This window comes from Alligator mississippiensis, chromosome 6 (genome assembly GCF_030867095.1).
Source record: "Alligator mississippiensis isolate rAllMis1 chromosome 6, rAllMis1, whole genome shotgun sequence".
NCBI lineage: Eukaryota > Metazoa > Chordata > Crocodylia > Alligatoridae > Alligator > Alligator mississippiensis.
In genome coordinates this window covers 58,717,597-58,742,120 of record NC_081829.1, presented here as the reverse complement: position 1 = coordinate 58,742,120, position 24,524 = coordinate 58,717,597, and the positions used below count along the sequence as shown (strand labels likewise).

Here is a 24,524-nt window from a genome sequence, read left to right as displayed (position 1 = left end):
GAGGAAAGAGCATTATCTTGACTACAAAACAACCTACAGAGGGTGATCAGAAAGCCAGGACATCTCTGCAAGAATTGCTTAAGGAAACTTCCTATAAACATTTTTTTAAGAGCTGGGGCTTTGGGGAAGTGTAGCGTAAGGCACAAAGGCCTTATAGCATGGACCCTAGGCATCCTCAGGAAAGGGGAAACACTCAATCCTCCAACAAATTCAAGGAGAGATTTACATATAGCCATACTGGGCTCCCATCCACCATTTTGCTACTGGCTGAATATTCTAGGTACTGCAAAGCAGTGGCAGCTGAAGGAATCCGTAGGAAGTAAATTCTGCTTGAAATAACTCTCTTCAGGGTAACAATACCTTCTAAACTCAGTGAGGGTAAGTACTCTTCTAATGCTACCTAGTTGTTAAGATATCTTTTCAACATCTGGGGCATTTTGTTGCATTTCTTTGTATTAATATAATTTGCTGTATAATACATACAGTTCAGTGAAATAAGTAGTATAAATAGTGATATAAAATATAAGCTTGTTAGTAGACTTTAGGAAGGAGCAGATCCTTATCAATTCTGACCCTGTCTTGCTATCTGATACAAATGGGTGAACCCTTATGCCCATCTAGATAGAGCTCCACTAACTTCAGTAGAGCTTTATGTGGTCCACTTGTACAGATCTGATTGCAAGGCTGGGACCTTTATGATTATACCAGAGAAAAGGTATTAAAGGCATCTAGCCAAAATAAATAGGTAGATAATCAAGACTTACCATTCACATTTTATTTACCTGTTATTATAGATAAACAAATAAACAGCCCCTAAATAGCTTGCTGCTCTGTTCCACTGCTCTGAGTAAAGGAAATTATTCTTAAAACAACTGAAAAAGAAAACCCAGTATCACTCCATATGTCAAACAGAAGGAACAGCTATTTGTAACAATTAAGCTCCGTGAATATCTAGGGAATCCTTTTCCCCACACACATAATTTTACTGAATATGCTCTCCAGTGTTTTAGTACCACACTAAAGTTTACTTAGTTCTTCATTGTCTGCCTTCCTAGGCATGTTTCACATCAATGATCTGTGTGAAATGGGAACAAAAACAGTTAATAAATATAAAATGTTTTCATTTAGGACTTTTATGTAGTGGGGACAAAATAGGTCTTTGTGTTCATGTCCAGAGACATTTGATTGATATTTTCTACATTTATTTGGAAAGATCCACTGTGCTCAAGACCAGGAATCTAGACTTTGTATTGTTGGGAAGGAGAGCTGGATGAGGTTCCAGTTCCTGATCTTTGGCTTCCTGGGATCAACAGAAACAGGATATTTTGTGCAGAAGAAGCCCCGAGGAAAGGATGCAATAGCTGAGTAATTGAGCTAAGACTTTTTGTTAACATTACAAAATTATCTACCTCAGTAATGCCAATCTGCCATAAATCCACCTTAATTGCCCAGTTAAAGAGGCTTGTGGTTGCCTGGGTCATTGGAGAAGTGTAAAGCAGCCAGCGATTGTCAGGATTCTGGCCCAGGTTCTTTTTTAAAACAAATTCTTTTTTTGAAAATATTTCCTGTTAACATGACTGAAGAGGAAACAATTGTTTTCTCCATATCCCTGTTAGCCAGGAGTGGGAGTCTCTTGCAGGACAGTGAACACACCAACAAAATGCAGTAGATCTATTTAGTGCTTAATCTCTAGTTTTGCCAAACTGCATTGGTTACTTTTAGGCCTTTATCCAGTTTGGGATTAATTGCTGAGACTTTCTGACATTTCTTTGGGAAGACCATTCAATCTTGCATAAAACCATGAAGAAGGTCAGCCTAAATTTACCTTTGCTTAATTTCATCCTATTCCTCCTTGTCTACAGCCTTCAAATAACAAACATGATCTTACTTGTACATAACACCTTTGACACTCAGGCAAGAAAGATGAGACGGAAAGAAACACACTGGGTAAGTGCCAGACATAACCATTTGTTTACTTTATTTGCATTCCTTCCCAGCACCTCTGTTATCTTATTTACATATTTTCAGGAAGCTCTTTTATGATGTGGGATGCATTTTTTTTTTTTTTTGTAAAGGTCTGTAAAGCACCAAGCACACCTTTGGTATAACTGAAGTAGATAAAGAAAATAAATTAGTTGTACTTTTAAAAAGGGATTTCTCATGAAGAAGGGCTTAATGCAGTGACTTCTTTAAGCAGGGTACCACAAGATCCTTCTAAGTGTAATGCAATATCAGCAGTGGTAGGTGTGCAAACACCTACATGTGATTCACAAGAGGTTTGAAACCCAGAGGTTTTACATAAAAAGCCATAGCATCAAAACCATTCTGACCTGTTGTGGTCTCTTTGTATTCAGTGCAATGTGGGACTTGCTCTAGTATTTTTCCGTAGTCTAGAAACCAGTGAAGGCTAAGAACTGGCATTTTCTAAGGGGATACCTTGAGTCTAAGGAGGTTGAGAACCACTAGCTTAAGGACTTTTTCTCTTTTGCACTACTTGTGTAAAGAGCCATATAGAGCTGTGTTCCTAGCACTCAGGGGGAAACAAAGGCTGTTCTATTTGCCTTCTCCCCTGGCAGCACAGTTCACAAAGTAGGGAGCTTGGACTTCTGATTTGATTTAAGACTAACATGATTCTACTAGTAGAGAACTTGTAAACCTAGGAGCTCTAGGACCCTACCTGAAACATAGCTAGTTCTCTTCATCATGAAGGCTGCATGCCCCCAGAGGCTGGGAGGGCACAGTAACTGCCCACAGGTGTTGGTGGTAGTTTTAGCAGTGGGGAGCTCCTGCAGGCGGTTGCGGTGGTGTTGAGGAGGAGGAGGGGGGATGACCACCTGCAGATGCTGCTGGCAGTATCAGTGGTGGCCAGCGGCGATTGAGGACTCCCCGAAGATGCTGCCAGCAGTGCTGGTGGCAAGGGGACAGGATGGATGAGTGGTGAATGCCCGCAGGCACCTCTGGCAGTGTCAGTGGTGCTTTTTGCAGGGGGTGCACTGCCAAGCTCAGGGGTCTCCATCCATGATCACATCAGATTCACAAGGCTGATTTGATATAAAGTTTTTGGGGAAGGCTAGTGATATGATTAGTCGGGATTCATGTATCTGACTTATTTTACATGGGGAGAAGGAGATCTTTAGGTTCCCTATCACCTTCAGCTACATAAGCAGAGTTCAGCTGCTTGTTCTTCTCTAGTCCAACAATCAGTTTAATTCAGTTTTAGTAGTTTGTTTTCAAGCTGATCCCAATACAGCAGAGCTAAAAACATACTTTAAAATTTGACTTGATCTTCTCCTTCATTGGGCCTTCACTGTTAAGGGACTGACACAAATAACTTTCAGTTCCTTGGTGGATTTAAATACTAAACTTCAGACAGCCAAGGTTGAAAATTGGACACTGAATGCGAAATACCTCTGCTGCACCCTGGAATCTCCAAATGTTGAAGTACTGGCAACAACTTTCTGCAAATGATTTTCACTGATTTATTTTTTTTCTCTTTAGGTTTTCATCAATCTGTTTATGATAAGGTTATGTCTTGCACTTCCAGAACTATTTTTCTCAAAGAGCTAATTCTTACAATAACTCTGAGGCAGGTAAGGAAAATGCAGAGACTCTCAGGGACCTCTGGAAGAGATTATCTCAACTGTTTAACAGTACGTGGTAGCACTACATGGGGCAAAAATACTAGGGTGGGGAAGATGGGGGTGGTGGAATACTACATTCAATTACCTGCAGGAGAAATTTTAGAAAGGTTGAATGTATCTGCTTGCATTAGAATTTGGCCAGGACCATAGTTCGTGTCCCTGCTCTCTACAGAAAAATACTGCAAGATCTTTAATTATCACTGGTAGCCAGGAGTTTGCTTTTGCATTTTATCCAGAAGACAGTGTATTGTCAGTATTCCTTTGATCTGTATGTTTAACTGCAGGCACGGCAAATAATTCTGGGAGGAAGGAGTAGATCCTGATGATGCTGGGTCACAGCTCTTTCCCTTTGTCTCTCTCATCTATCTGCCTCCACCTTGAGGGGAGTTTGTTTGAAATGACTGATGCCTTGTACATCACAGTACCATTGGAGATGATTCTGTGCTTGTATCTCTCAGATATTGATGATAGTATCTAATTTCTTCAGATTGGTCTTCAGGTGTCACGGAATCTCTTCTTTTTCCCACCTCTAGAGTGGTGACTATCAGTGAGCTGAGGATATAAAAACCTGTTTTGGGAGCCAGTTGTCAGGCATCCTTATGACCTATCCTGTTCAATGGAACTGGTGCTGTGTAAACATGGCTTCGTGTTTGATTGAGCCAGCCTTCACCCTGCATGTTTTCTTCTGTCCTTCCCTTGATATGGAACATTTTCCAAAGATGGTAATGCTCCAAAGCTTTCAGGTGTTTCCAATATGTTGTCCAAGTTTCACACCTGTACAGTAGGGTAGGGGTCAGGATGCTGTGGAGGACAAACCAAACACTGCCAGGGCGCCATTCCTAAGCTGGCATCCAGCCACTTAGTTAGTTGTGTGGAGACATTTAATGAAGGACAGGCCCAGGCTGAATGTGCCAGGCGCGGAGGGATTGTTCAGTACGGTTTGGGGGGGGGGGGTTGTCTCTTGGTGTAAAAGACCTTTTTTTCCCCAGTTATAAGTTGCTGGGTTCACCTAGCACCAGCCGCCCTGGGCCTGTGCCGGGACGGGGCAGCTTGTAACTCGAATAAATGCACAAACCGTGGGAAGACGAAGTTTTTGCTGGCTGGGCCCCCCCAGCCTGAGGGCAGAGCCCAGGGGGCGGCAGGCTGGGGCTCCACTTCAGCGGGAAAAAGCAAGCCCTGGGCGGACGGGCGAGCAGTGGCAGGAGCCGCCCCCCCCGCAGGGGGTCAGGCGCGGGGCCCCAGTGCCGCAGCCCGGGTGCAGGGCGCGAGGGGCGGCGGACGGCGGCGCATGCTCGGGAGGCGCCGGCCCCGCGGGTCTCAGCCCGGCTCGGCGGGAACAAAGGCTGCCCCGCGCCGCCCGCGGGCGATGCTGTGGCCCCGGTGAGTCCCGGCGCTGCGCGGAGGGGAGCGGGGGTCGGCGGGGGGGTCCAGCTGGCCTCCCTTCCCGGCGGTGGGGTTTGCTGGGCGGATCCGTCCCGGGCAAAGCCTTGGGCTGTGGGGACCTGCAAGCCCGGGCGACATCCCGCCTGCCCGGGCTGCTTCGCGGTCGGTGCTGGGGTGTCGGTGACGCGGCCGGCGGAGGTGCGCGGGGTCCAGCGACCCCTTGGCTCGCTGCAGGGGCGGCCCGGCCCGCTGCTGCCCGGGAACAGCCATCGCCGGGCGCCGCTTGTCCCGCTGTTCCGCGCCCTGGGACGTGGCCGCTGCCCTAGGCTGTCCCCTCCCCGGCACCCCTACACGGGCAGGGTCATTCCTCTTCTGCCTTCTCTGGTCGTTGGCGACTCCACTAGCCCTCCCGGGTGCTGGGGCGCTGCAGTGCACTAGGACCTGGGCTGCAGTCAGGTATTTAAGACGAGGGGAAGATGGCATGGCGAAGTTCTGCTGTGTCATCTTATTCTTGGGTAAAGCAGGATGTCCTGGAACCGTAGCCTGGGGGGGAGGTGGTGTTGGGTAATGGTTCCTCCGCTCCTTCCCTCCTGGTGTTTGCTTGGGTCTTGTTTCAGATTAGATAGTTCAGCTCTTTTGGGCCAGGAGCCCTGTCTTTCTGTAAGACTTAGCACAATGAAGCCCCAATCCTAGTTGTGGATGCTGCAACCATCCAAAGAATAAAGGAAGCTTTAGGAGGCAATTACTATCCTTCCCCTCAGCATTTTTACTCCATCAACCTATTTGGCAGAATGGAGGAAGAAAGATCGTGGGTTAGTGTTAAGAGCTATGTCATTCCAGGGATTCCGTTTTCTGTTCATGCATGTTTATAATGCAGGTTCGAGGGTTGATGAGGTGAGCTATTTGGGGGCCACACAAGTATTCAGGTACCCACTCAAAGTAGGCCCCAGATACACTGTTTAAACACGTACAAAATATGGGTTCAGTAAATAAAGGGAATCCTTATGCTGTTTTAAAACAAATCATAAAATACAAAGCTATTTCTTTGAGCAAAGGGAACACATTAATCTACAATATTGATTTTTTTTGTTGATGGCATGGAGTGTTTTTCTTATTGAAAACATTTTCAGCAGTTGGACTCATAGACAAACTAGAACATGTTCCTGTTAGGCTGACAGGCCAAGGAGGGGTATTTATATCTGCTACTTAATGGGCACATTTACATGTGGTATTAATGCACAGCAGTAAAGTCTGGTGATATCGCACAGGAGTTTATTGGTCTTGGGCACCCTGTTTGAATGTGCGCCCAGGACTGCAGCACATTGAGCCAGGTTGGAGTAGCTCTGGCTAGCCGGAGGTCTGGGAGGTCAGCCTGCCAGCATGGGGCTGCTCTGACCCAGCTCAATGGCCTGCAGAGGGGCTGGCTGGGTCACAAGGGTGCTTCAGTTTGGGTGCTAGCTGGTAGGCAGCCCCCGCACCCTTGTGCCCCAGCCAGTCCCATTGACATCTACATATGTGTTGCTGTGGAGTAAAAAAATTTGTGTTTACAAGTACTATTCTGCTGTGGAGTTAGTTAGTTTCCTGAGGCCTAATAGCACTGCATGTGTAGATGCTGAGATGTTTACTGCCGAGCTAATTAGGAAACTGCAGTAAAGTCTTGTGTAGACATACCCGTGTGTGCTGAAGAATCCTGCTATTAACTAATTGCTCCAGCAGAGGACACTATAGGGTAACATCATCAAAGATTTCATCTGGACATAGTGAAACTACCATACCAATCATGGTAGTTCTGACAGCTGAATAGAATTGTTTTAAATCAAGATCACAAATCAAAACATCATGTGTTTCAATATCAGTGGTATTAGTGAAGTCTTTGTTTTTGGGTTTCGTGACAGTTTTCCTTAGGCATGCCAGGTGGTATTAAGATTTACATTCAGGTCTTAAATCATACATGCAGATGAACTGGACTTAGTCTGACCTCCAGTGGTTACTTGTGCACATTACAGAATTGCCTCATGATTTGCCTTGATGAATATTAGGGCATTTTCTATATACATGCTCCAGGGTGGAGGGGGCTGGGGGTGGTTTAATTAGAGCGGCTCTCAGCGTCATGTGTATTCAGTGTCCTGTGTTTCAAAATGGCAGCAGGAGCGCTTTTACTAAACCTCATTTGATGAGATTTAGTTAAAGCTGCCATTTTGAAACATGGGGACACTGAATACACATGACACTAGCACATTGCAGCAGACTCACAGCAGATTCAATTAATCGAGTCTCCTCTGATGTGAAGAGCTCTGTCACATGTATAGGTGTCCTTAGCTTCTCCTGAGGGAAGATTTAGGTCCGGAGTGGAAATAGCAGGAAATCTTTTAGGTCAGAACTGTTAACAGTGTTATATGGGCTCTCTGGAGTAGATTAGCACTGCTGCTACAGATAAGAATTATCAGTCTCTGGGTAGACTTTGGGGTATATACTACCCTTGGCTCTAGCTAGTTTGTTGTTGGTCCTTTATTTTTTGCAGCATTAAATTAAAAAATCTCTCTTAAGAATGAAATAAGAGAGCAGTCAAGACATTCTTACACTGGAGCTGCCCAGGAATTCCTCATAATCTCTGATCTGGAATTCTGAGATGTCTTGACACAGTTCCACATGTCTCTTGTTTGATTTCTCCATTCTGCTAATAGAACTGTTGAGATCAGTTTATGGATTTTCATATAGGGATTCCATTAGGTCTCTTGTAAATGGGGATAGTGCCAATTTCACCACTGAAAACCTGTTGCTTCCTTTATTTTCCCCCAAAGAAATTCCACCAGACTAAGTCCCCACCCCCAAATACTACAATCCTATCTTTGCTGCTTCTGATGAAAAAAATAATGTTCAAATCTCAGCTGGAGTCAGATGGATTCATGTCATTCTGGAACAGCTCATCATATAACCATTGTATTTTTTGGAAACTGAATGAATGTGATATTGTCATACACTTTCACTAATGCCAAGTTGAAAGATAAAAAGTATATGGAAAAAGATGTATAATGTGATGAGGAACAGAAGCCTTTTAGAATAGGAGAACATGCATTCTTCTAAAAGAGAGATTTTCTTTCCATATGTGGGGGGAAGAGAGAGACTCTCTCTACATTGGGACCCTAGTCATACACCACCACTGAGTTACCCTATTATGGTCTTGTACTGTACAATGGTATCAGTACCTTCTGGAATGTAATTCAGTTGTTTAATCAGCTAAAGGGATGAGCTGATTTCCCTTCATCCACTGGGAGACTGGAGTGCAGGTAGTTTTGTGAGTGAAGGCTTGTCAATTGAACCTTTAAACTAGGTTTGTTGGGGGACAGGGATGCAGAGGACAGAACCTAGGATCAGCGAACCATGAGCCACGCACTGGATCAGCCCAGGTAAGTACTAAGGGGCCTGATAGACATCCGGACATGGGAGTACCAAGGGCACGCATTGGAGGCCTTAAATGTCTCTACACTAATGCTAGGAGCATGGAGAACAAGCAGGAGGAACTCGCACTCCTGCTTGCAAGCAATAACTTCGACTTGGTTGGGCTAACCTAGTGTGACCCTATTCATGATTGGGCAGTAAGCATTGAGAGCTATAGGTTATACAGACGTGATAGAGTGGGGAAAAAGGGGGGGGGGTGTTGCTCTTTGTGTTAAGGAGCAATACACATCTTCTACAATCAAGATGGGATCAGAGGAGGAGCAAATTGAGGTACTGTGGGTTAGGATACAAGGTGGTCAGGGGATAAGAGACTTGGTAGTGGGGGCCTACGACAGACTGCCACACCAGGAGGATGAACTAGACCTGGAATTCTCAAGGCAGCTTGCAGAGGCTGTACGGTCAAGGGACACGGTTGTCATGGGTGACCTAAACTACTCTGACATCTGCTGAGAGGAGCAGTCAGCCAAATGTAACTGCTCATGTAGGTTCTTAACCTGCATACAGGACCTCTGCCTAACACAGGAGGTATACTGTCCCACTAGGGGAAACTCCTTACTGAACTTGGTGCCAGCTACAGGGGATGACCTGGTGGGGATCTACAGGTACAAGGTAACCTATGGGATAGTGACCATCAATTGATTGAATTCACTCTCTGGCATAGGGTGGGAAAAGTAACCAGCAGGGCAGAAGTATTAGACTTCAGAAAGGCTAACTTCATTGTGCTCAAGAGATTTGTTACTGGGGCATTAAAGATCAAGAGGATTGGCGAGATGGGAGTCCAGGAAGGGTGGTTGTTCCTCAAGCGAGGAATCCTTCAGGTGCAGAAGGAGATGATTCCATTGTGCACAAAAGGGGGCAAAGGGACCAAGAAACCCTCTTGGCTGAACAGGGAAATCCAGGAAAGCCTAGGAGCAAAGAAAGAGGCATACAGGCCGTGGAAACAGGGTAGCTACCAAAGAGGAGTATACCTCCTTGGCTCACACTTGCAGGGAGTCAATTAGGAAGGCCAAAGCAGCAATGGAACTCAGGCTGGTGACAAAAATTAAAGACAACAAAAAGTCCTTCTGGTATATAGGGAGTGAAAAGAAGACTCAGGGTAACATAGGCCTCCTACAAGACAGGCTAGGGCAATTTGTGACAGATAGGAGGGGCAAGGCTGAACTCTTCAATGAGTTTTTTGTCTCTGTATTTCTGAACATGGATTAAGACGCATCTCTCAATTACATTATAGATAGACACAGGAGGAACACCAGCCCACCAATGGTCAGCACTGACCTAGTAAAGGGACACTTGGAGGGGCTAGATATGTTTAAGTCAGCAGGCCCAGATGATCTTCATCCAAGGGTGCTGAAGGAGTTGGCCACTGTCATAGCAGAGCCACTGGCATGGCTGTTTGAGCACTCTTGGTGCTCAGGTCAGGTCCCAGAGGACTGGAAAAGGGCCAAAGTGGTCCCTATTTTCAAGAAGGGGAGGAGGGAGGACCCGGGTAATTATAGGCTGGTTAGTCTCATCTCTATCCTTGGGAAAACCTTTGAAGAAAATTATCAAGGATCACATTTGTGGGAGCCCAGCAGGAAAAATAATGCTGAAGGGCAACTGGCATGGCTTCATAGCAGGTAGATTGTGCCTGATTAACCTTGTTTCTTTTTATGACCAGGTCACAAAATGCTTAGATGCAGGAGCCGAGGTGTATGTCATATACTTGGATTTTAAGAAGGTCTTCAATACAGTATCTCATCCTAGTCTCATAAACAAACTGAGTGGCTGTGACATAAATGATTACATGGTCAGGTGGGTGGCAAATTGGCTTAAGGGTCACACCCAGAGAGTGGTGATGGATGGGTTGGTATTGACCTGGAAAGGTGTCGGTAGTGGGGTCCCCCAAGGCTCAGTCCTTGGACCTGTGCTATTCGGTGTCTTCATCAGCGACTTGCATGAGGGTGTGGAGAGCACTCTGTCCAAATTTGGCAGATGACACAAAATTATGGGGTACAGTAAACACACTAGTGGGAAGGGATCAAATAAAGGCGGACCTGGACAGGTTGGAAGAGTGGGCAGAAAGCAATAGTATGCAGTTCAACAAAGACAAGTGCAAAATGCTGCATCTAGGGAGAAGGAATCGCCAACACACCTATAGGCTAGGGGATGACCTCAGCCGAACAATGGTAGAAAGGGATTTTGGAGTCATAGTTTACTGACTCCAAGATGAATATGAGCCATAAATGTGACAAAGTAACCAGTATAGCTAACCACACTCTGTCATGCATTAGCAGGTGCACCATGAACAGGTCGAGGGAGGTGCCGCTCCATGCGGCATTGGTTAGGCCGCAGTTGGAGTACTGCATCCAGCTCTGGGTGCCGCATTCAAAAGGGCTGTGGATAACCTTGAGAGGGTTCAGAGTGTCATGATCCAAAGGGTATGATTGTGTGTGCACTTCGGCACAGCAGAATTATTTCCTGCCACGTGGAGCTTTCTTTGCACGGTGCAATTCTCAGTCGCATAGAGAAAACCCCGGTGCAAAGGAGTTCCCGCCACCCGTATGTAAATTTGTTTCCCACTATTGGCTGTTTCTAAATTATTCCCACATGGCAGCTAGCGATTGGCTTGCTAGACGTATAAGAGGCTTGAGCAGTTTCTGCCCAAGCTGGAGGAGGAGAACTTCATATCCATCTCGTGAAGAACTCTAAGTGCGCTGTGGAGCCTAACAAACTCCGTGTGTGCGTTAAAGGAGGATACAGGGGCTTGATCATCCTCTAGCCTCTCCCTGTCGCCGCCTGATCCCTCGACGTACCCCACCCTGCACGCTCGTGGAGAGTCACCTTTCGGACTCTCATTTTGGTCGGTCCACGGAGCCTAGCAAACTCCGTGTGTGTATCCAGAGTCCTGTCCGGGTTGTTTCAAGAGGCTCAAGTTTTCTGCAGGTCTTGTTCGAGTTTTGTTTTCATTTTGTAACTGCAACTTAAGAAAGTTTTCCTGCCTGCACCACGACCACCTACGGTGTAAGTAAAATAATCTTTAATCAACCTCTATGTGTCAGTGCCTAATTCTAGTTTGCCGTGCTGACCACTTTCCCCGGCCCACGTGCCCGGGCTGCTGGCCTTGGCCCCTCAGCCCCGACACAGAGGAGGGCCACTCATATGGTTAGGGGCCTGCAGGTAAGGCCCTACGAGGAGAGACCGAGGGACCTGGATCTCTTCAGCTTCTTCAAGAGAAGGCTGAGAGGTGATCTTATGGCCATTTACACATTCATCAGGGGAGGGCAGCAAGAAATAGGAGATGCTCTGTTTACCAGGGCAGCCCTTGGAATAACCAGAAACAATGGCCACAAACTGACAGAGATCAGGTTTAGGTTGGACATAAGGAAGAACTTTATGGTAAGGGTTGCCAGAATCTGGAATGGGCTTCCAGGGGAGGTGGTGCTCTCCCTTACCTTGGGGGTTTTTAAGAGAAGACTGGACAAGCTTCTAGCTGGGGTCATATGACCCCAGTGCTCTTTCCTGCCCAGGGCAGGGGGTCAGACTCGATGATCTATTGAGGCCCCTTCTGACCTTAACAACTATGAAACTATGAAACCTGACACTGTTGAGTGTCATTGCTGAGCACTAGAGTTGTGTTATGTAAAGGTAACTTACGTTTAGCCATGCTTGCCTGAATGGAGGCCTAATAGTTAAGGTTCCTTTTTCTTAACAATTGCTGATTAAATTAATCTTCTAAATTTGCAGTTCCTAGTGTTACACTTTTTTTTTTTTTTTATTGGTAGAGCTCCTCCAGTTTTTCTCCATAAGGATTTTTTTCTGGCTATGTTGATCCACACCCCCCAGAAAGAAAAAAAAAAAGATGGAATGCAAGAGGGGAAACACCAAGTAGAGATTTGATTCTGTAGACATACTCTTTTAGTATTTTATAAGTCTTTTATTTGTGTTTTAGAGAATTTGAACTTTATAAGACCCTGCTTTTCTGTTTTCAGTAGGCAGCTACACAGATTTTCTTTTGTTTAAGAACTTTATGCCAGTGGTTCTCAGCCTTGTTAGACTCAAGATACCCATCATAAGATGCCAACTCTTCGCTTTCATTCATTTATTGGCTACAGAAAAATGATAGAGCCAAGCCTTCTGTTGCAAACAACTTGGACCACAGCAGGCTAGAATAGCTTCAATACTATGGAAATCTTTTAAAAACTACTTGAAATCTTTAGGTTTATCTTGTGAATCGTGTAGATGTTTATTGTTTGCACACCTAACAGTATTAATATTCATGGTATCCCATGGTACCCTTAAAAGGACCTTATGGCACCCTAGGGTGCCACAGCACTGTGGTTGAGAAACACTGCTTAATGTGAAGCTATCTTCCTTTCTCCTCATCTCTTAAGCTTTGTATATAGTGTTGTAGCTAAACAATCTATAAGAAGAAAGCTCTGTTGCTTAGAAACAGCCCAGCAGCAGATCCTTTTTAAAAAGCAAAAAGAGAGGTGGGGAAATAAAGGAGAACAACTGCATTCCTCCTGTTGCTAAATTGAACTAAATTTGATTTTTTTTGGGGGTGGTGATGAAACAAAAAGGGAAATTTTAATGACATTTTGGTCACAACATTCCCTGCTTCCCTTCCCCCCACCATTAATTTTTAGCTAACTATAAACTTGATCAACTTTTCTTCTAAGCAAAGCAAAACAGTACATTTCCTCTCTTTTATGACCATTTCTAATGCTAAAGTTTCCTCAGGGATTGATATTTTCTGTACTTCTCTAACCAAAATAGATTACTGTGGTTTTTTGAACAGCTGCACACTGCATGTAAGTGGGGAGCAAATGTTGTGACAACTGCATGCTCTCAGGATTCTTGTGTTTCTGTTGTTTTAAAAGGGAAAGGTGAAAAGTGATCTTCCAACTATAGGGGTGAAACATCAAATGTTTTTGCTTGGATTTAGAACTCTTGGGGTGGGAATTATTCATGTTCTACATTCAAAACTTGGCGCAATGAGGTTCAATCTATGACTGACATGTCTAAGTGCTACCACAATATAAATAAAAAAAGCTGGGGTGAAACCAGAGTGGGGAATTAATTAGGTTTGCTTGATTTTGGTCAGTTTCTGCTTTTTAATGCTTACATTACTTTGTTTTATTTCAAAGTAACTAATTCATGACTTTTACTAAGAAAGCAGAAGCATGTATGTGTGTATGAAGAGTGAGTGGGAGGGAAAGGAAGGGCAAGGAGATGTGGGGAGGGAGGGAGAAAGAAAAAAACACTTTACAGACTGTACCATATGGAATTAGATGTGAATTGTTTCATATGCTTCTTCTCCCCTAAACCTCCACCACTCCAAAAAAACTGCAGCTAGGCCTGGGATATGAAGCAGCTGCAATAATTATATATTTTTATTTTTATACTGTAGCTGAACTTTTTCATGAATCCTCTTGCATTCTGCTCATGCTTCTATGCAGCTGCAGTTACCACCAGTAGACTACAGATGCAATTTTTTTACTTTTGTTAGATGCATTCTTACATTTTCCTTTTGGTTGCATTCTATGCTGCCCTTATGGTATATATATTATTTGCAGCTTGTCACCTATGTGTTGCTTATTTCATATTAGATTGTCTCATAATTTATCCTGTTTCTCCAATTCTTGTCTATTGCTTTCTGTGCAAAGGGGGATTTTATTAGCCAGAGAGTGTTACCTATGGAAAACTCCATGAAATCTCAAGATTTTATTTTTTGTTTTGTTCTCTTGCTGGTGTTTTTTGTTTTTTTTTTGCTGTTTCTGAATTGAGCTTTCATAAGAAATAAACAACACCCAGTGTTGTGTGTTGTTGGCTTCTTGTTTTCTAAACTGTAATGAGTTCATTAGGCACAAATAATGTAGATGACTTGACTCCAGTTAATCAGTAGGTTGGGGTGCTTGGTAGAATCCAGACTGGAACTGTGAATTCTTAGTTTTTATCCCTTTGCTTGTGAACACCCTGGACCTTCTGACCTAACTGCCTGGGCTGAAGCAGCTGTGATAAGGAAGATGTTACAATGCTCAGTGTCCTCTTATGGCCCAGCAAGGTGTTTTCAGGCCTGGCTAAAGTCAACTAACTCCTACATCAGCCTGTAAAGTAGGGTGTCTGGCTATTATCTAGTAACCTTGGGAGCTTCATCATTAACAAACTTTCAAGCCATGTCTTCCAGCCTTACCATTTTCGGACTGCATTTGGGCTCAGTTTACATTCCTCTCCCTCACTTCCACTGACATTTAATGTGTTAATACGATTTTTCTTTTCCTTCAGGCTGTTGGTATTCTATAAATATTTATTTGGCTTCTACTCAGCAACTGTAATGTGAGTTGATGGTGTCCTCAAAAGAAGCATAATATCCACAGAGGATATTTAGTATATACATAATTTGGGGGCTATGAAAATACCTGTAATAATTCCTATGATGAAAAATCTCTGACACAGTGCAGAAAGGAAACAAAGTGTTTCAAAGTGGCATCTTATCTGCTCACAGACTGTTTTGGTAGTTCTGGGAGGTCAGCCTAGATCTAGGCTTTGCCTTGGTACTCTGTGGCATGAGGTGCTGAGAGTGCTTCTTGTGAAGTGTCAGTTGGCATGGTCTGCCCTGGATGTTTTAGGAGCAACAATGATGTGATTCAGAGGGAGCTGGATCTAATTCATCTCATCTTTTAAGGCAGAGGACTTAAGTGTGTGATCAATTACAAGAGTAGATAGGAATTGTTGATATTAATGAGAATTAGGTACTTAAATATCTTTCTGGAACTGTGTACTCTCATCTGAATAAAATATTGGGCATGAAATGTATGTCCAGAGGAGGAAAAGTGAGAAGAAAAAAGTAATTGGGAACAAATACATTCTTAAATATTTTTTGATGGGTCAACTAACACTGGTCATGTTAGGAAAGTGTTTGATACATGAGTGATGCCATGCCAGGACTTGTCAGGAAACAGGGAGGAAATTGGTTCCCCAGAAATGAAATTTCTCAGTACTGTTCAAGATAGATAAGTTGCAGCTACGGACCTGGAGCATCTTTACTGTTTACTTTTTCTTAATATGGGAAGCAAAGAAAAAAGAAGAGAGAACTGTAATTGGCCAGGGCACTTGGTTTTCTTTCTGTGTGAAAATTCCCTGTAACTGTATGGTATGCTTGCAGAAATTGTGCCCACCTTTGGCCTGTGAGCAAAAGTGCTGGGCAGATATAAGCTGCAGGCAACATCATGCTTTGTGCCCCCAGCCAAAACCGAAGAAATGTAAAATGTGAAAAGCAAAATTTGTGGTGGCTCTGAGCAGTATTGGAGAGTGTTATGGGCAGCACATTGCCTGTAAACTGTGGGTTGGCATCATTCCTTTGTTGGCTCTCAAACTCGGGAATGGTGTATGTGTGTGTCAGGGGTGGGGGTATTATCTTGAGCCCTTGACTTGTTGTTTCAGTCCAGACTGAGTCATGTGGATCTCTTGTATTTTTTTATTCTGAGAGCTATCATGCTGTTTCCCCTCTAATATTTTTATTGTTAGACCCCTGTTATGATAGCATTTTCCAGTCAGTTGGCAGAGACTGCTTGCAGAACAGCTCTTATCACTGAATCTCTTGGAATAATGCAGTGTCCCATGTGGTAGCACACTAGGTCATCCACACCAAGACGGGGGTGTAGAAAGTCCATTCCTTGGTATGGAAACTAAGTTCTTTGCTGTCACCAAGCCAATGGGGCAGCTGATCTGAGGCACTAATATTGTAACAAATATCTGGAATAGTATTCAAGGAAGCTTGGGAGTAAGCCAGGGAAAAGGATAACGGTGAATGAACTGGTGAGAACACAGTACAGTAGTCCAATGAGCCATTATCTTTATTTGCACCCATAAATAAAGTAGACAGGATAGTTCAGCAATTGAGTTTAATCACAGATTCTAAAAGTGTTTGTCAGCATGGATCACCTTGCAAGGGAGCAGGAATCTCTTCAGCACGCAACTGGATTTTCTTTTGAAGACTAGTGCCTCTCGGGCCCATGCATGTGCCACATATGCTTTTACATGGGAGCATAAGGAGGTAAGGGATGAAGTGGCTGTGACTCAGTTAGTTACTTGTTGCCTATGGCAGTGATACAATTTGTGGCGAGTATCTAACCTGCTATTTTACAACTGAACTCAATTTCTCAACTAGATCTTGTAAAAAACAAAACAAAACCCATCTTGCTCACTTGCTCTCTTGCTCTTTTTGTTGTTGGTTTAAAAAAAAAAAAATAGCTCTGAGAGAATTAATCTGTACTGATTTGGCACTGGCCCTAATCCACCCACGGCCTGCCTTCCTTCGCAACGCCCCTTACGGAGCAACCTCCCAGATGAGAATATGATGATGCTCTCTGGGTCAAGGAATGGGAATCGCAGAAAGTCATAAACAAGTTCCTTGTGACAACCACCACTTGTCAATTTGCTGGCTTTGAACTATCATGGTGAGAGTGGTCCCTGCCAAACAGGTTCAGGACAGGCCAAGGCCTCTGTGCAGCCAACCTTCATCACTAATGTCTCAGTTCTGCTAACCCATTGTGTGCTTGTAGAGAGATGAACAATGCTGCATACCACTGAGGAGTGTCCCTCTGCAAACTAAGAGGTAGGTTATTAACTTTGAACTCGGATAATGAGGAGGCCATTGCTTGGCTTCATGGATTTGCATTTGCTAAATAAATAATACTGGCCCTATCAGCAAACTTATTATCAGAGCTGATGGAAATCCAAGAGAAAAAGTGGAACCCAGGCATAGTTCCACAGAAAGAAGAATAGACATCCCTCCTCCTGAGCTTACCAACACTTCTGGCATTGCTACTCTTACTGAGTGTGGGTCCGAGGTATATCTACCCAGATATGTTTGGATCTTCTCTTGGACATAGTTGACACCAGCACAGAATCAAGTACTAGGCTGGAGTCCAGATGTTGCCTCTGAGTGACCACCACCCCTCACTGTTGCTGGACCCCACATTTATCTTCCACATTAAACATGGATGCTTTTTTGACAATGACTTTAGAGACCGTATAGAGACCCTGCAAACAGGGCACTCACTCACCACAGGTGGAAGTAACATGGGCTAATGATCACTCAAAGCCAGACCATCATCCAGTTAACTTGCCACACTGACTATGCATGTAATTTCACGTGTCCTGTAGCAGGCCTCCTTCTTGCAGATCCAGGAGCAGGAGTAAAACAGGCTCACGGGTGTCAGTCAGAACCTAGATCGCCAGTGTTTCAGCCCAAGGCCAGTGGCCAGGAGCTAGGGGTGGAACTGTAAAAACCAGTCTCCAGAGAGAAAATCATCATTGTCACCCACTAACGCTTTCCATACAACCCTTGCTCCGGTGGTTGACCTGGCCTTTCAGGATTTTTTAATGTGGATCATGGAGATCCATGTATTATGAATATAAACAATAGTTTTATAGGAGGAATTCTATTAATTCTTTGATGTACTGTCAGCTGTTTCCAAGGCCTGTCATCTCATTTGCAAGCCTTGGCCATCACTAGTCCTAATTTGAGATGGGTGAAGAAAGGCCTGTCAAGTGCTCTGTAAAAACTGGGGACACTTCCACCCTAACCTGCGGTTATTGCAATGACACAAGAAAAATATGTCAACAAAAAGCACATCCAAAGAGAAGGGTCCCCTACTCTCCCAAAGTTATATCTTTTCAGGCTCAAAGTGAACTTGTTGGACTTATTGCAACTCTGAGTGGCAAATACTGCTTGAAAAAGTGTCAAGTTCTGTTTCCTAGCAGTGGAGGAGGGGACTCCTTTTTTTTCCCAATTGCCTTAGATGTGAGCTGAAGGCAACTGTTAAAGCAGGCCATATGTTTGCCAGGGCAGCCCTACAGGCAACTATGCATTCCCAATACACAGTTGCAAGGTCAGTGATCACAGTCATAGCCATGAGGTGTGTCTCATGGCTCTTGGGTTTTGGGATGTGGAAGAAGGTACAGGATGACAATGAAGACCTCCTGTTGGAGGGGAAGCTCTTGGGGGACACCCTGAAAGTTGTGGACATGTATTCATCAAAAATCCAGAGCCATTATAACTGTCAGCATCACTGTGGAATGGCTGAGCACCATGGACAGGGACTGTTCCTTTTTGGGTTTGGAAATCCTGATACAGAGTAAGAAAATATTACCAGGAAGAAGTATTCTTCAGAATGGAAGAGGTTCTTAGTATAGTTGTCTAAAAACGCCTGGGCCTAGATTACAGGGGTGTAAGGTTGTAGCCGTGTTGGTCTAAGGACATAGGCAGACAAGGTTCTTTGGGTGAATCTGATATCTTTTATTAGACCAACTTAAATAGTTGGAAAAGAATTATTAAGCAAGCAGTTGGTGTGTGCTCCTGGAAGAGCACACACCAACTGCTGAAACTTCCTTAGCCTGATGAAGGGTTTTTGAACCCGAAAGCTTGCTTAATAGTTGTTTTCCAACTATTTAAGTTGGTCTAATAAAAGATAGCAGATTCACCCAAAGAGCCTGGCCCTAGATTAGGCTTTTATACCAGTTACTTGGCTACTTACAGCTTCTTAGACAGTCGGGTCTTTCATCCAGCTCTATTAAGGTCCACCGTGCACTGCTTTCAGCTTGTCAGCTACCTGTGCAGTCATGCTTCATCTTCTCTCACACTGCAATATCAAAGTTTTTGTTACAGGGCTACAACATTTCCAGGAAGATCTGCTTGTACCCGGGACCTCAGTATAAGGCTTCTGAGACTCATGGGGCTTTCTTGGGTTTCTCCATGTTCCATATCTCTCTGAAGTTGATCTGCTTAATTGCTAATATTTCAGTGGGAAGAGAGAGTGAGATTCAAGTAATTGCAGCTTAAACTTACTGTATGATATTCTTTAAGGACAAGGTGGTGCTAAGAGCACATCCAAAATACATCCCCAAAAGAAATCTCAGGTTTTTAGCTTAACCAAGCCACTCAATTATGTCATTGTCTTGGAATTGTGTTAACACCAAAAGATAAAAAATTATATACAATAGATGCATTCTAGTCTCTGCTTTTTTACACTGGTAGAACCTAATCATCCATTCAAACTAGGGGCCCTATCAATTTCTGGTTTATGACTGGGTGTTTAAGACCAGGATGGCTTGTTGCAAATAGCATTGACATATCCCACAATTCATCTCTTGGTTACCAGTCAGTCTCCGAACCTCTCCCACTGAAAAACAATGCTTGCTCTCCTAGAGTTTAAAAGACACATTCTGATGTGCCATGATTGGATATCAACAAAGCAACCAGTAACTTAGTCCAAAGCATCATATTTGACACAGTGGTTAGATGAGATGCTGGATTTGGGAGAGGATGCACCTATAGCTCCTCATTCCCACCATCTTGAGGAGGCATTGCTTGCCAGTCATCTATGGTGGGACCCACACAAAACACTTTAAAGAAGAAAGGTCACGCACACGGCAGTAACTGTAGTTTCTCAAAGTGTTATCAGTGTGCATGCCATGCTTTGCCCTCCTTGGTTTTTAGAAGTTCTAAGCTGTCACAGGCATTGAATTGTGAAAAAAAAAATGGGGGAGGTTCATACCTGTTCTGTGTCCTGTGCCTCCTTGTATTCCTATGTGAGGGCATAAGGCATGGACATAATCCCAGTGGATGTGGCTTTTCCAAAAAGCCAGATCATACACTCACAGGACACATGAGGGATCCCCATTGACTAGAATGTCTCAAAACAGTCACTGTACAGAACTGTCCTGTGCAGTACTGCAGCGAAAGTTCTGATTGGGAACTAAAACAGGTAATTATTTAATGGGGTAACTGAAATTAATTAAACTTCCTTAATGAGAGCAGGAGAGACTCTGAAGGCAGGCTGTCTTCTAAGGGTCCTGCCCATTCTGGGCAAATCATATCTACCTCTGAAAAACATCTGAGTACTTTATATTTCAGCCTTTGGCAGCACATGTAGAGTCTGTAATATGTTGTATTAAAGTGAAATAACTTGAGAATAGGTGGCTGGCTGGTTGGGGACATTAAAAAAGCTTCTGAGGAATGGTGGCAGAAAGAGGGAGGCAAGTTCTCTAGAAAAGAGGATATGGCTGCAGTGAATGATGCACAAGTAGTGGGGAATAGGGAGATGGATAGACCCTGTCTTATCTTTGACCCTTTAAAATTTGGCTGCAGCTATAGCTAGACACATTTTGCATTGAATTCATTGTAATAAGATGTATTTCCCTCTCTTACTTACATGCCTTTGTAAGATTCCTTGGTATAAAAGGAAGATTTTACAGAAATAACTACTTTGTTTTATAGATAAGCAAGAATGTGTAAACATATTTATGAGCAATTTATTAGTGATTTGTGTAACAGAAATTCCTAGAGATCAATTGAGATCATATTTTTAGCATGCTAGGGACTGAACAGAGGAGGAGAAGCACTCCAGGCTCTGAAGAATTGATAAATTAAAGAAACAAGGCAGGCAAAGGGGAGGGAAAAGGTATATAACATGCATTAAAAATGAACTCTGCGAGGGCCAGAGGACATCATGTTAGCTTTCTTCAAAGTCAGTGAGAAGTGCCCAGAGAAATGCTATAAAATTAGCAGCAAGCATACATAGTGCTAACTTCTCAAAATCTTCACTACTCTTAAAAAAGGCTGTCAAGACTTGTCTAATAAAAGATATCTCTACTACAAGATTTTTGCAAAAAAATTCTTTAACTGCAAGCTTTTGGGCACAAACACCCTTCATCAGGCATTGGAGAAAAGATTGTAAAAGTTCTCCTGGGTAGAAATGAAAGTTCATATTTCATAGGATTTCACAAAGGAGTCAATATAGATGAAAAACTCCTCTGGGTAGTCAGTTCATAGCTGGTATGGAGCTTCTCACCTCCTGTGAGGATTTGTAATGATGCAAATGACCTTGAAACAAAGGCAGGAGCAGGATCTCAGGTTTCGGGTGGTCCCAGCTGCTTCCTGCTTGGGAAACTATGAAGATTTAATTTAAAAAAATTGGCTAAAATTCGATATCTTCCATGTGCTGGGTATCCAGGTTGTAGCCATGTTGGTTTAGAGGAAAAGGCAATTAGGACGCGTAGTAGAGATATCTTTTATTAGACCAACAAAAAATCTTGCAAAAAAATCTTTTTGGTCTAATAAAAGGTATAATCTCTACTATGTGCTCTGATTGCTTTTTCCTCTAGACCAATACAACTAAAACCTGGATACCTCACTACTCTTAACTTATTCAGTATAGTCAGTTCCTCTTATTGGCAGAAGTTGTTTGAGTATGGGGGCAGGAATAATTTTTTCCTGTATAATCAGTGGGGAAGATCTCTTTGCTTAACAACCATATTTTTCCCACTGCTGGGTTGCTTCCAGAGCCTCTGGCATGAATGGCTAGGCTCTGATCACTCATCTCGTCCTTTCTGCTTAAATGTTTAAGAAATTGCAGTGTGTAACTCAGTTGTACAGTTGCAAGGTGCTTAGATTTTGCTGTCTTTGATATTGCAGGAGTCCAGAAAGTTGGTGGCCTCTTGCCCTTTTTAAACATATACTTTGGAGCCTGGTTTTAGGTCAGGAACGTGTTGGTTCTGCATCCTGGACCTGCTTTCTTGGGCTGTTTTATTGTGCTTTTTGAGTCGGGAGGAGAAATAAGCAGTTCTTGCTCTCCAGTGTGACTCCTCTGCTCCATTTGCAGAGAAGTTGAGGACCCTTCCAATGAGCAGCATGAAAAGCAGGTAATATCAAAGAGCCCAGAGGTAAGAAATTATAGGCTCAACACTTTTTACTAAACAAGCTTTTAAAATTTCCCTGTGCTCCTTCTCTCAGAAAGGTACAGTGCTGTCTTGCCCAGTAGGTGGGAGTAAGGGCAGGAAAGAAAAGGAGGTCCTTGTTTGCAAGCCTTTCGTCTGCATGGTTTATATTGAATTAGTCCTTCTGTGGCAGTCCCCACTTACTGAGTTTAGGTTGTGTGCTGCGGTTGCCAGGAGTCGCAGGCCTTTGATTGGCAGAGAGAGGCCCACAGAGTTGGCCCTCTTTAAAGTCCGCCCCCACATCCTCTGCATACAGACAGTCAAGGCTGTGCTGCTCAGAGTCGGAGAGAGTGCGTGAGCAGAGCGAGCTCCTGTTGCTCCACCCGGCTATTTTTGCTGGCAATAAGTAGGGCTTGATCACTGACAACAAACTCTTACAGATTTTGCTTCTGCTGCTGGCTCCTGAATCAGCCTCAAATAATGGGTTTAACTGCTTTGTTGCCCTGGGAGCCTTCAGTGGATTGTCCGGAAAAGTTATAAGGAGAGCAAGAGGAACTTCTTAAACCTGTGCCGAGAAGCTGTTGTCTGAAGTTTTGAACTTTTACGGGTTTTTTTTTTTTGTGTCCCTCCAGTACAGCAGAGAGGAAACTGAATGACCTCTGGAGCTGCTGGAATTCAGGTACTGTTGTGGCTCTGTGCATGCTTTTGTTGTTTCTGTTGCATATATTTGGACCCCTATCTCCTCGGGTTTTTGTTTCCTCCTTGTGGTTTTGTACAATGCTGCAGCTCTGTCTGCTGTTCTGCTTTCAATGGGGCTTGGGGCTTAACATCTTGCTTTGCCTGCTTTCTTACTGTGCCTTTTCTTCAAGAAAATTCCCACTCTCCCCACTCTTGCTTCCCAGTTTATTTCTGTAGTCTGTGGTGGTGGAAGGATTTCTTCCCAGCTTTCTCAGCATAGCTGAGTGATGCCAACCACAGGGCTTCCACTCTTATGCCTGGGACTGAGGAATTTTCCCATTCTTCTTTTCTTAAGAACTTGTCCTAGTATTTTTGAGAATCTGAATATTTCCTTTCTTTGTGGTGGAGCAGAAAAACTTGCAGTGTGTAAGATTCTTTTTGAAAAAGGTGGCCTAATAAAATGCAAAGCCTTAATGTCTCTGTTAGCTGTGAGGAAGACCATTGGGCTCAATGTACTTTGTGATATGTAAAATAAAATCAAATCCTGTCATGGAGGTGAAGAGTGGGAAGAGGATATCTGGCATTGCCCAAGACTGACCTTGCTGAATGATTTAAGGACCTGCTGTGACAGGCTGGGAAGGGAATTGCATCTAGTCTTTTTCAGACAAAAGGACGGTGGTTGTGAAACAAGTGCCTTGAGAGTGGCAGTGGCAATTCAGGCAGTGAATGAGAGAAAGCAGTGGTGGAGGAGAGGATCCTCTGTGCCTCTGAGAACAGGACTCAAAAGTTTAGAAATCTTTACAGAAAAGAACTGTGCACACATGTGTGCATGCACTTATGTAGTGAGTTGTAGAGGCTGATGAAAAGTACTGTATAAACGCAAACAGAATAATAGTTTTATACTTATTTTGACCACTTCTGTCTTAAGTAGGTGTTTGTGTCAACTGTATTTTAGCTATAAGCAGTCTAATATTGGCTTTTCTGTGGGCTGTATTTCCTTATAGGGGTAGGTGTATAGTATCAAATAGACTACATGAAATAAAACAGCTTCTAAGGGCCAACATTCTGGGGAACCAAGACCTTTGATTTGGTCCAAGTCCTAGTTACCTTTCTTGTTTTGCCATTCTGCTAGCGGCTGAGGGCATTTTCTATGACTCAGTCAGAAAAGCAATAGTGATGAAACAACTGGAATTTACCTCTATGATCTGAAAGAGCTTGTCCCTCTGTTCTTCTACCTGTTGCCTTCATCAGTTTTAGACATCCCTAAGAATAGGGGATGCATGTGTGTCTGGGGGGGGAGTAAATTTTTAATCGCCTGTCTAGTTTTGTCTTGCTTAGCTGTATTAAATGGAAGTGGAACTGCCCTGTTATGTGTCCTAGACCCTATACTTTGGAGTGAGCATGAACAAGTTATAGCAAGGCTTGACACTGCTGAACAATTAACAAAGTGTTTTTGGCCTTAGATTTTAAGAGAGTGTCCTGTTCACTTAGCTGGAAGTAATGACCTAGCCAGCAAAAAGAGAGAGAAGCCAGAATGGAAATTAGCAAATTGGAAGATGAAGAAAGGTATTTGTATATCTTCTGCCCCAAAGGGAAAAATACTCTCACCTCCCTCCTCTCCCAGCTCCTTCATGATTTAAGTACCAGACAGCACAAGAATAA

General features: G+C 43.6%; 1 protein-coding gene across 6 annotated transcripts in view; it reads left to right on the top strand.

The window, feature by feature from the left end:
• The first annotated feature begins 4,916 nt into the window (after positions 1-4,916).
• PALD1 (phosphatase domain containing paladin 1) overlaps positions 4,917-24,524 on the top strand; it is a 222,902-nt gene continuing 203,294 nt past the window's right edge. Inside the window, exons 1-2 of one of the 6 annotated variants that reach the window (XM_059729907.1) lie at positions 4,917-5,021; positions 22,817-22,863. Coding sequence is in view for 4 of the 6 variants with exons in the window: in XM_059729906.1 (XP_059585889.1) it covers positions 4,930-5,021 (92 nt within the window). In the remaining 2 variants the exon portion in view is untranslated. Of the gene's footprint in view, positions 5,022-21,984; positions 22,170-22,816; positions 22,864-24,524 lie in introns of those variants that run through there. The other 5 variants (XM_059729908.1, XM_059729906.1, XM_059729910.1 and 2 more) reach the window with 5 other exon arrangements.